The sequence below is a fragment of the Rhinolophus sinicus genome, linkage group LG02 (assembly GCF_036562045.2).
Source record: "Rhinolophus sinicus isolate RSC01 linkage group LG02, ASM3656204v1, whole genome shotgun sequence".
NCBI lineage: Eukaryota > Metazoa > Chordata > Mammalia > Chiroptera > Rhinolophidae > Rhinolophus > Rhinolophus sinicus.
The window spans coordinates 153,423,314-153,435,982 of NC_133752.1; the positions used below are offsets into that span (position 1 = coordinate 153,423,314).

Genomic DNA, 12,669 nt, shown 5'->3' on the forward strand with positions numbered 1-12,669 from the left:
GAGAATATAGGCTTTCACTGTGAAGGTGGGAATGCTTTCCTCCATATCTTAAGTACCACTTATTCATCAGGTGAAAAAAATAATTCATAATGTGTATTGTGCTATAAAAACACCCTCTGGTGTTAGTTGAAGGTAACTGTTAGTTAAAGGTAACTGTTAAGAAAGGCAGCCTCCTGCATGCAGTCTTTCATCTTCAGTTGGCTGCAGAAGAATGGGTCTTGGGCCCAGAACAATTCCTTACCAAGAAGTGAAGAGCCCACACAGCCTGGGCTGTGATAAACCTCTTCGCTCTGTCAAACACCCCATCTCTCTTTTCCCTTCTGCCTGCTGTCTGTAGTACCTCTTTTCTCTCCTCTTATAAATATATTCTCTTGAACCTGTGACTCCCTTCAGCTTTTCCCCTATGTTTCTTCAACCTTTACTTCCCCACTTCCTTATCTTGCGTTGCTCTTCTATCATCCACAAACTGGTTTGTGTCTCCCTTGCTCTCCAAGAAAAGGCTGTTGCGTAAGAAACTAAAGATCAAGTTACTTTTATTGGTCTAAGGCATTTACAGCGTCAATGTATTAATTAAGGTAGGTGAGGATATGGAAACCAACTTCTAAAGCTTAACAGCATTACCTAATGAATGTTTATTTTTTCCTTGTGTCATGATTTACTCATCTTTGTTGGCCTTCCAAGTGGTGATTCAGTGACTTAGGCTCCTTTCATCTGTGGTTCCATCTCCTGGGGACTTAAGAGTCCTCAGCTGGACCTCTGCCTCTGGCAGCTGAAGAGCACAGAGTGTGGAGGACTGTGTCTATTGTTAACACGGGATAGAAGTGGAGGAGAAATACAAAGTATTTCACTTCTCCTCTTATTTCATTGGCTACACACAGCCTGACAGGGAGGCTGGGAAATGCATTGTAGCTGTTTGTCCACTTGGAAAAAGAAATTGCTGAGCCTATAGCAGTTCTTTACGAGTGTGCCATTCCTCCTTTCTGAAATTTTCTCTCCTTTGTCTTCCATGACACCATTCATTCTCCTGGTTCCTATCTTCAAATCATGACTGCTTGCGTTCAGTCTCCTTCTCAGCAGCTCTTTCTTTCACCCACCCCTTAATGTTGGTATCCCCCAGCATTTTTCTCTTGACTCGTTTCTCACTACATGATTCTCCCTGAAAGATTTCATAAACAACCAGAACATCTACCTGTATCTTTCTGTTTATACCCCCATGTAAAAGCTGCTCCTCATTTTATAAGTCCCCATCTAGATAAGTGCACATCTATTTAGTCATTAAACTGGATCCTACATTCTTCCCTCATCTTCTATAACCGAGGTTTCTCAACCACTACACAATTGATCTTTAAGGCTGGATAATTCTTTGTTGTGGGAGCTGTCCTGTTCATTATAGGAAGTTTTGCAGTATCCTGGCTTCTAGCGACTAGATGCCAGTATCTAAGTCCTCCATCTCCACCATGTTGTGACAATTATCTCCAGACATTGCGGGATGTCCCCTGGGGAAGGAGGGAATCATCCCCAGTTGAGAACTGCATTATCCAGGCCTATAGATTCAATCATTGCAATGTTTATCCCCTCCATTCTATTTTCTTGCCATTAATTTTATTAAATTCCACATCATTTTGTGTCTGGATTTCACCAATTGCCTCCTCCTATCTGGCAGTGGCAAGTTGGCTGACCCAACAGTTATTCTTGACTCAAATCTGCATTGCCACTTTCCACTAAAGAAAAATGGAATACTTGTTTTTCAGCTTCCTTTGCATGGCCAGGTGACACCACATGGCATGGCAAATCAGGTTTGTGAAGAGGGTGATTATTGAACTTAAAGGTTCCAAGGCTTTAGACTCATCTGGCTTGGATTGTATCTCAGCCTCATCACTGGTAGTTGTGTAGCTTTAGGAAAGTTACTGAAGTTCTCGGTGCCCTGTCAGTAATACTGGGATAATAATAGTACCAAACTTATAGGGTTATTCTGAAGATTAATGAGTTAATGTTTATAAAGTGTTTAGTAATATACCTGGCAGAATGTAAATACTGGATAAATGGTGGCTATGACAGGGGACCGGCAGTGATGATGTAATATCTCTTTTACTTGCTAATTGCAAAGGTTACTACTTTATATCTTATCACCAACCTCTGTTCACCTTTAAAGACTCAGTTTAGGGAAGACTTCCTCTGGAAGTTTTCTCACACCTTCCCTTCAAAATTAGGGGTCCTTTCTCAGGTGTTATTTATTTTTTTCGCTCTCTAGGCTGTGAATGCCTACAAGGCAAGGACCAGACCTTTCTTCTCTATATATTCTCAGGACCACCACAAGTGCTAAATAAATATGAAATGCTCAGTAAGGGTCTGTTCACTAAATCAGTAAGTGAGTGAATATTAGCAATATGCACCAGCCGTGCAAATAGCTTCCCTCCCCTTTAGCAGCAGGTAGGGCGGGAGGACCCTTAAAAAGCTTTGAACATACTCAGGGTAAATGAAACACAAATTAACCAGGTGAATTTCTAAAAGGGAATTTATCTTACCATCCTGGCAACTGCAGCCAGCTTTTAAGTAAATTGAAGCTAGGGACTAAAATATTCTTAGGGTAAAGAGAAAAACACTACATAATGACATCAAACTTTGCAGACATCCTTTAAAAACCTTATTCTAAATAAATTCATCAAAATTTGCACAGGAGAGTGGCAATAGGAAGTATTAATTGATAAAGAAGTCAGTTTTAACACTCCAGGGATATAATTTACCAAATGACAACCTTTAAAGTTGCCTTGTGGTTAAAAGAAGTTAACCACACACATCCACACACTTTTTTTCCCCCACTTGTCCAATCTCTATTTAGCAGACTGTTAATAAATTGAAAAATACCCATATATCTGGGGGATGGGGGTGGAGAGGAACCGTAATCCTAAGCAATTCAGTGTTCTCAACGAGGTCTCTCTTTGGAGGAGGACCCAACCATGTTTGGTTAGGACGACGTGGTGGTGGCTTTACTTTCCGGGTTTTGGACCCAACCATCTGTCCTTTGCCATTTAACCAATTCCAACTAAGATCCCCTTCTGTAGATAAAAATTTGTTAGTTCATCTCTTATGGAGTGATTTCTAAATCATTGTTTTTTATGAAAGAATAAATTTTTATTTTGCCAGGTACTTAAATTACTTGGAATTTTTTGAGTGCTGGGACAGGATTTCTTTTGGAAGAGTCCTTCATGTAAGCACAGTCTCTTCCAATCGTTCCTGCAGTTGGCTCCTATGGGAGTGGAAGGCAGAGACAAAACTGTCACAGATACACAGACTCCATGCTGTGATGCCCAGGAGTGCTAGAACCGGAGCATGAGGTGCAGCACAGGTTGGAAGACTTAAATGCCTTCAGGGCTTGGCAGGTATGGGCATAGGGTAAGAAAGGTTAAGGTCATGTGTAAGAAAATGACCAGAGGAGAGGAAGGGGACCCTCCGAGGGCACACCCAGGGGTGGAAAGATTTGAATTTTATTTGTGGGTTTCCCATTTCACATGGCCTTGACCAACTTAGTTATCTGCCTTCCTTTTCCAGACTCTTAAAATGACAATAAAAAAAAAAAAAAGACAATAAAAAAAATAAATAAATAAATAAAAATAAAAAAGGTAAGAAGCCACAAAGAGATCCTGAGAGGAGATACTAGCAGAGAATAATGTGAAGACAAGGCTGGGAAGACAGTGGAAAGTGGAAGAAAGTAACTGAACGAAGACTTCTTTAAATGGAGGAAGTTACAACCTTTAGGAGATAGTAGCAGTTGGGAGTATGAACACTGAATGGTTGAAATCACCAGCATTTTCCTTCCCCTGGAGACACTGTCTGCCCTCACCCTTCAGAGTTCCCTGTGAAAGTTAACTGGAGAGGCCCCAGATGTCAGGGAACACCGGCACAGCTCGGGATCGGGACGAGGCTGAGCACTAGCGGACACAGTTGCTAAGTCTCTGAACCCTGGAGTCAAAGCTCCCTCCCTTTCCATCCCAATTCAGAACACGACATCAAATCTTATTAAAAGTGACCGGAAATGAATCACTGGGCACTGAGACATTTCTTAAAAGGTCTCCAAAACGCAACCAACCCACTCTTTAAAGGTAACTTTTCATCCGTAGGACCACAAGAGTCTCAGTAACACTGGGGTCTCTCTGATAACTTACAGCCCTTTCAAACACGACTGCGTTCACTTTCCCTGAATGCATGCCCCTTGAATCCTAAAGAAGTCACATCGACCCTGGAGAGCCAGGGGTCCCCTAACAGGTGGAACACAGAGCGCTCTCCCGAAGCGAGTGCCTCCCGCCCTCCGCGCTCTCCTCGCCGGCGTCTAAGCGGCCTCGCGCCCCGGAGGCTACGCGGGCTCCAGCGCCAGGGCCGCGGCCCAGCGGGGCAGCTGAGAGACGGGGGAGCGCGCCGGGTTCACGTCGCCTCCACGCCCACCTCCGCCCGCTGCGCGTTCCCTCCCCTTGCCAAAGCTCGGACTCTCGGGGCTGCCCTCATTGTTGGCTGCGTCTGTCACTTTGTGGGCTGGGTGACATGAATGGATGAGCTGGACACACCTTCCAGCCTTCTAGAAAAAAAAGTTCGGATCTGCATAGAGAGCGGGAGGGACGCTCCGGGTGCCCCAGGAGCCTATGCCGCGGGCCAGAGAAAAGCACAGTTTTCCCCTCCCACATTCACTCCTCCCATCCTTTAAAAAAACGCCCGACCCAAATAAATAATACCGTTGCAAGCCGGCCGGCGTCCTCGGTGCCTTGTCGTCCTTCCCCTGGGCGTCCGAGCTAGAGGCGGGCGTGCGGCCGGCCGGCGGGCGCCGTACGATGCTCCCCAGCGCCGTGGCGGCCCACGCCGGGGCGTACTGGGACGTGGTGGCTTCCTCCGCGCTCCTCAACTTCCCCGCAGCGCCGGGATTCGGCAACCTGGGCAAGAGTTTCCTGATCGAGAACTTGCTGCGGGCTGGGGGCGCCCCGCCGCCCGGGCTGCAGCCTCCCGCGCCCCACGGCCCGGTGGCCGCTTTAGCCACCGCCACCGCCGCCACCACCGCGGGCGCGCAGGTTCGGCCCCTGCCTGCCAGCCCGGTTCCCCTGAAGCTGTGCCCTGCCGCCGAACAAGTTAGCCCCGGCGGGGCGCCCTACGGCACGCGGTGGGCTTTTCAAGTGCTCAGCCCGTCGGCGGACGGCGTAAGGCTGCCAGGCCGGGTTCCGGGGGACCGAGACTGTACCTTCCAGCCTTCAGCCCCAGGTGAGCCAGCTCTCTCCTCCCCAGCCGCGTCCAGTGCCACCTGGCCCGGGACCTGGACGCGCTGGCAATGCGCACTGCACGGAGGGCGCTCGGGCTTCAGTGCGTTGAAATCCGCTCTGGCCTCGAACCTTCTTCCTAGAACATCTAGAGCTCTAGTGGGGATGCCACTTCGGGGGTAAGAAGGGTACCACCACTCACTGTGATTTCCCCTCACCCCATACCATCAACTTTCTGTCCACTTCTGTCAACAAGTGATAGGGCTACCTGCATTTCCAGGTCTTTCTAGAGAAACCCTGAAGGCACCTCGTCGTTAGCAGGAAAGGGCAGTCCCAGTCCCTAGATCTCTGGGCTGGACCAATTTCAAGGGATTTCCCAAGTTCAGTGTTTCTGTCCCAGCTCCCTGGAAAGTTCTTGGCAAGGAGAGCTTCGCGCGGTCCGCTTTGGGGGCTTTTGCCTCTTAAACTGTTGGCGATGGTCGGGGCCCTTCAAGAACACTCGCAAAGGTGTTTGGAAGGAGAGTTGGGCAGGGTTTTGGCTTTCTCTACCCTCACATTTTGGATCACAGGCGCAAGGAAATCAAGGCCGACTTTTTCTTTGCTGAGTTGAACCAGCTGAATAGGCACCTGGAGTAGGACGTTCACCAACCACTAAACGGGAATTTACCCAAAGAAAGGCAGTCTTGGTTTGTTTTAATTCCCGTGTAAAACCTAGGTGGTGTGAGTGGGAAGAAGCGGACAGTTTAGTCAACTATTAAAGACTATGGAGGGGCTGCTGAAATTGGTAGTAAAAAGGGGGAAAGCCTTTTAGAGACTCAGAAACTGAGGTCTAGTTGGATTATGATTATTTTATTTTTGTCTGCGTCCTTAGAAGATCTTAACTCATTCTTTTAATCCCGATGGGTTTGTCCAGAATGACTAATCGACGCTTTTTCAGCAAATTCCATTGTCCCAGTAAACTGCCGGATCAAATTTATTGCTAATGGCTTTATAGAACTTAACATGTTTAGAACCTGTCCTGGTCTTTCAGTTTGAAATGGTTACTAACAGAATGGAACAAATATAATTATATGAGCACCGATCGCACTCATAGTGTAAAACCTAAATTCTAGGAAGCCTTTTTGCACCCTGGGAGAGGAACAAATATAGTTAAGGCAAAGTTTATGTGCCTTGGAAATATGGGCCATTCTGTTCTTTTTGAAGTAAAGTAGGAAAATTAGAAACATAAAGCAGGTTTACATAGACAAGAGTTAATAGATAATTCGTGTTGTCTCATAAAAATAACATTTTAAAGAAAATTTAGTGATTTGCATAACTTGATGCATTGTGTTCGCAGAAGTTATTTTTCAACGGTTCTTATATCGCTCCTGATCATGATTGGCTACTTAACAATGGAAAGTTACTTAATTTAAACTTTGTAGATTTTACAAATTAAATTTAAATAAACCAAATGCTAATCAAATGCGGATATTTTAATAACTGAAAAATAATGTCGGATACCTATTTGTTTCATTCAAAAGATTGCAATTAATTGGGAAAAGGGTTTCCTAACTATACTTTTTAAGCATTTTCACAACATACTCATTCTTGTATACTTAGGAAAGTGTCAAAATGCAACAATGATTTTTTGGAGTAATTAAGAGTATAAGAATTGATATTTTCCTTTGAAGTGTTCTAATATAATTTAAGCATGTATTTTTCCTAATATTTTGTCTAGTCCGCATTGAAAATTTGATGTTCTCCTAGGTTAACTTTTATTTGAAGAAATAATGTTTTGTTTCAAAATATCATTCTTGTAAAGAATGCATTTAATTTTTGAAAGTAGAAAAATATCATAAGAAAATTAAAGCCCCATAAATTTGTGCCCATAAATATGCTGCTTAGAACCAGCATTTACATTAATTTATTTTCATATTTTGACAAAGAATGTAGTTTTATGAACATTGTCCAGTTTTATTTAAATGACCGATTCTTGCCTTACTGAATGTTATAGGAATTTTATACTGTGCAGACTTATGAAGTTATAATGAGTGCTGACAATGTTAGATATCACATGAAAATTAGATGAGGAGGAAATAGTGATTGTGTTCTGTAGAGAGTATAAAGGAGATAGAAAAGCTACTGTTTTCAGAAAGATAAAAATGTTTCTTTTTTTAAATTAAAGTTTATTGGGGTGACAATGGTTAGTAAAGTTACATAGGTTTCAGGTGTACAATTCTGTATTACATCATCTATGTATCATTGATGTAACATCACATCTATGTAACGTTGTGTGTTCACCACCCAGAGTCAGTTCTCTTTCTATCACCATATATTTGATCCCATTTACCCTCATTTACCACCCCTCTCCCCCTTACATACGTATTTCTGAAATGGCAGCGAACAACCAGTTCTGATCCTCTAGAAACTAACTTAGGAGTGGATCACAAAATGTGATTTTTAATTGTGTCAGCATATTGACTGCCCACTTTTTTTCAACCTTAATTTATTGATTGTACCAGTCTAAATGTTGAATAAGAAAACCCAGAGTTCTTTTTAAGTGTATTGGTGAAATACAGCACCACGAGGGGATGCATTTCTGCTTCATTATTTTTGTTACCCACTATTAATTGTACAATATGTTTCGTTCTTTCAGCAAATGCTTACTGGGTGTCTTGCGTGTGTCAGGCTCTGTGCTAGGCCATTAGAATAATTAGTGAACAAATCAGATAACTGTCTCTGCCCTGTAGGGCTTACATTGCATGTTCTATACTGCTTTACAGTTTACCAAGCATTTTTTAAATTGTTAGCTGCTTTAATCCTCATAACAGGCCAATTTTTTCTATAATGATTATTTCACTTCCTAATTTTGTTTTTGTCTGAAGTATCAGTTTAAACATCTGTGAACTTGTGAAAGAGACAAAAATTGCCCCAAATCTTTATATTCCTTAGATTAGTCTTTCATCAACTATGAGAAACTAATGAGGGATAATGGGATAACCAATTATATGTATCACAATAATAAATCAGATTGTGATTTTGTATTTGAGCCTATAAAAGAAATTGCCCTTCCCCTTTATCTTGCTATGTGCCTGAAAGGTGGTGACAGTTAAACAGTAACACAGATTTATTTACAGGTCATAGATGAAAGTATAGCTGTCAGTGCTTTGTCCCTGAAAATTGGCAAGTATTTGAGTATTTAGCCTATGAAAAGGAACACTCTATAGTAGCTCTATGTTGCCAAGTTTTTTTTTTTTTTTTTTATATAGAGTAGTTTAAAAACTTTAAAACTCAAAGAACATTCCTCAAGGCTTGAAAGGGTCACATTTAGTGCAATAATCGATGGTAAGAAGGTTCACCTCCAGGGGTTGTATCTGGAAAAAACAAACAAAAACATCTTAGATCTGTTATAGTTTATTAGTGGAAACCAGAAGGTTTTACAAGTATATCCTAATCATCAGAGATCCTTCCCCAGAAGTTTGTTAATATCATTATTTAGCAAATATTGTGTTAGATTAAAATATTCATGTTTTTATATATAAAAGAGGGTCTTGAAATTTAATAAGCTAAAAATTTTAATTTCTTTTGGTTATGACATCAGTTATCTTCAAAAAAAGGGTAACAAATAGCCTTGCTTTTTAGTAACATTTGTTATTTTAAACATTTTAGAAAATGTTTAACATAAAGATAATTTCCTGAATTTATTCAGGTGCTATATATAAAAGGATTAAAAAGCAAATGTTTATTCTGGATAGGTAAATTGAACTGTTCTGTTTTTAAAGCAATTTTGTCAAGTAAGTTAAACTGTATAATACGGAAACGGAACCAGATCCATAGTATTTTTTCTGGCACCCTGTTGGGATTGTTTCTTACCATTAATATTTAATGTGCACTCTAGTTTTCTTGTCCATTTCCCAGTCCCAGTCCCTAGTTACCTGTTAATTCTTGATGGCCTTAAACTTATGACTTCGTCTCCAGTTGGTAGTTTTTTCCACTTTCACTGAGATACACTGAAAGTATGAAATAAAGTAGCTTCTCTTGACATTTTAGGCACTTGGGGCAAGGAGGAGAAGATGGATCTGTGCCCCAAATGGGGATTCCAGTTCAACTGAAGACTTTGTGATATGATTTATTAAGCCAGTTTGTCATTTATTTTTGCTGACACTGCACTAGACTTGTTTTGGCAAATAAAAATCACAGAATCTTGAATGTTGATGATACTGACCTAGAAACAGGATAAAGAGAATGGAGAATTCAGACAAGGATAATGATGGGGCCCATTCAAGTGGTTCCTTGCTGACACAAGCGCCCCAACCATCCTTTGGTGGAATTTGTAGATAATACCACACCACATTCTTACTACATCTGATTATTTTTTTTGTAATCTGTTTAGCAAATCTTTAGATTTATATTAACATATTAATAGCTTTTACATAGTTCATGAGGAATCATCTCTGAACAAATTGTTATATGGTCCTCAAATTAATAAACTCCTTCAGGTTCAAGGAGATGTTCTTGCAGTGAAGAGAATCAATAAAGCTAATAGTCTCCTTACTTCTGGTACTCATTGAGTAAGCCACACTCCTTACAAAATACTGTCTGAGTCAGAACTACAACAAGGTAGCAAGTTAAGCACGTTTAATTTGCCTCTGACTTGAGCACCTAGCCCTCTCCCAACCCCTAACATGCTTCTCTACTTCACTTGAACAACAGGAAATCTCAATCTGTTAACATGTATTGAAGCTATTGAGGTTTAATAAAACAGGAGTAAACTCAGCAGGCAAGTAGGAACATTTTAGAAGTTTCCCATTAACTCTTATTCACTTTAGGAATTTGAGGATTATTTTATTATAAGAATGCTCAGAAAATTGCATGTGGATTTATGCAGAAATAAATGTAGGATTCTCAGAGTTCAGGGTGACATGCAGGAAGCCAAAGGATGCCATACATTGTGGGTGATTTGAAAGGATTAACAGTGATTTTATCCACATTTGTTGGAGATAAATGTGGCTCAGATGTTGGAACCAGAGCTGTGCATCGGACTCCGTTGTATTTCCTCTTTGAGTGTGCCACCTCCTTCCCGTTCTTGTGCCAGGAGAAAAAAGTCTCTTTGTTGTAAGAAGACATTTTAGGGTTAGGTTTGCTGCTGAACAATGATAGAAATGGTAGTGACTTGTAAGTAAGGGAGCAACATAGGTAGTAGATGTGTTCCTAAAATACTTTGAGATTCTTTTCCATGAAAATTTTTTACAGAAGTGAAATGTTATCATCTTTAAAATATTTACACAAATGTGCTCTTATGTTAGGGTGAGATGGGTATACATACTGTGTTTCCCTGAAAATAATACTGGGCCTTATATTAATTTTTGTTCCAAAAGACGCATTAGGGCTTATGTTCAGGGGATGTCACCCTGAAAAATCATTCTAGGGCTGGTTTTCTGGTTAGGTCTTATTTTCGGGGAAACATGGTACTTCATCAACTCCTCCCTCAACCTATTTTCCACCACCCTATTTCTGTTGTTGATGTTATCCATACTTTAGAATCCATCTTTTAAGAGGACTTGATATATAACTCTTAATATAGTGTTTGTCCACTTAATCTTGGGTTAACAGAGACTCTAAAATATTTTTCTTAATTACAGTGATTTATTTTTTCATAGTGAAAGTTTTTTAACAATTTTTTATTCAGTTAAATAATTTTAAGTTTTCATTCAAATATACCTGGCGTTTGTCAGGAATAAAAAGGCAACTTGTAAAAAGAAACAATATGATTTTTATCTAGGAATGCTTGTTAGAATCCCTATTCAAGACTTCATTAGATCATGCTTCCATTTTATACTCTCTTAGTGAAAAGTTGGATTTTTGCCTTAACATATAATATGCTTACCAGACCCTTGTATATTTTATTCCAGAATATTTTATTTTACTTTCAGTAATGTTTCCACTTTTAATGAAATCTCTCCCTTTCATTCTTTTTAGCCTCCAGTCAATACTTGATTTGGCAATGCTGAGCGTTCATCACTTTACATAAAATTGCATTTACAGATTTCATTTTTAATAGCATTATTCATTTTTGTCAACCAACCAGCTGTTGGTTAGGAATGTTTCAGGGGCACATTTCTGTGAGTTATGTGAACAGTAAACTTATGGCACTAAAATTATCTCTGAAGTCAAAGATCAAAACACCTCTATAAGTTTTTAGACTTTTGTTGCAGAACCAAAGCATCCAAGAAAAGGGAAGAAAAAGAATTTCAAGTCTTTTTCTATTTATTGCTGAATATTTCATTGTCTTCTTGTGTATAAATAGTCCAAAGATGAACTAGGTTTTTCACTTTTCTTTCGCATGTTCCGGCACCATGCCATAACAACATTAATTGTATTAATTCTAAGTGACCATCAGAAATAGAATATATAGTGTATACATCTGTACCAGTCCTCTTGAGAGGACTCAAAATGTCTTGTTCTTTAAATTTTTCAATCTCTAATACTTCTTAAAATATGTGAAGGAGATAGAAAGCTATTCTTTGAGAAGATTTATGTACATTAAAAGAATAAAAATCATGATTGCTGGCAAGTTCTAATAAACTAACCTAGGGCAGGATTGAGTTGGGGTGTTTTGAACCAATTCAATAGTGTCTGAAACCAAAAGACAGTCTGATTCTTTAAAGGAGGAACAGATTCACTCTTATTTGCTTACATATTTTCTATAGGTGCTTTTGCACTACAAATTGAATAGTTGCAACCAAGAACACATGGCCTGCAAAGCCTAATGTATTTACTGTCTGACCCTTATGGTAAAAGTTTGCTAACACTTTCTCCAAAGCGTAAATGGCAAATTGGGTAAATTTCAAAAATACTGTGTCGTTTTCTGAGCTGGTTTTAGTAGCGTTTATAATCTTCTTGAGCCTGTTTCCTCATTTCAAAATGAGAACAGATGTTAGGATCAGCATTTGACTTTCAAACTCATAGCTCAAAAGCCCACTGATAACATACAGGGAAAGATGTGAAGGACCTGTTTCCATCATTCCACCATAAGTAAATGTTGGTAAAAGAGGTGTTGCTGTGTAAGAAACCATCTCAAAACTTAGAGGCTTAAAAGAACAATTTATTATTTTCTCTCTCATTTTTGTGGGTTGGGCTCAACTGGCTGGTTCTCACTTGGAATCTCACTGCAGTTAGATATCAGCTGAGGCTACCGTCATCTGAACGCTCAGCTGGGCTGGATTTCCAAGATGGCTACTCACATGATTGACAGTGATGCTGGCTGTTGACTGGGTGCTCAACTAGAGCCGTTCCATCATCTATACTTGGACTTTCCAAGTGTTTTGAGCTTCTTATAGCATGGTGCCTGGGTTCTGAAAGGAAGAGGTCTAAGAGCAAACATTCTAAGAAACTCAGGCAGTAACTCAATGCTTCGTATGACCTAGCCTTGCAAGTTCCAGAATGTCACTTC

General features: G+C 40.4%; 1 protein-coding gene and 1 long non-coding RNA gene across 4 annotated transcripts in view; one reads left to right on the forward strand and one right to left on the reverse strand.

The window, feature by feature from the left end:
• Positions 1-5,534, reverse strand: part of LOC141570109 (uncharacterized) — a 67,444-nt gene extending 61,910 nt beyond the window's left edge. The window contains exons 1-2 of the long non-coding RNA XR_012494004.1: positions 5,222-5,534; positions 4,725-4,919 (exon numbers count right to left, since the gene is read on the reverse strand). This is a non-coding gene — a long non-coding RNA (uncharacterized LOC141570109). The remainder of the gene's footprint in view (positions 1-4,724; positions 4,920-5,221) is intronic.
• DBX2 (developing brain homeobox 2) overlaps positions 4,821-12,669 on the forward strand; it is a 37,199-nt gene continuing 29,350 nt past the window's right edge. For all 3 annotated transcript variants that reach the window (XR_012494003.1, XM_019748352.2, XM_074325808.1), the window contains exon 1: positions 4,821-5,241. Coding sequence is in view for 2 of the 3 variants with exons in the window: in XM_019748352.2 (XP_019603911.1) it covers positions 4,821-5,241 (421 nt within the window). In the remaining variant the exon portion in view is untranslated. The remainder of the gene's footprint in view (positions 5,242-12,669) is intronic.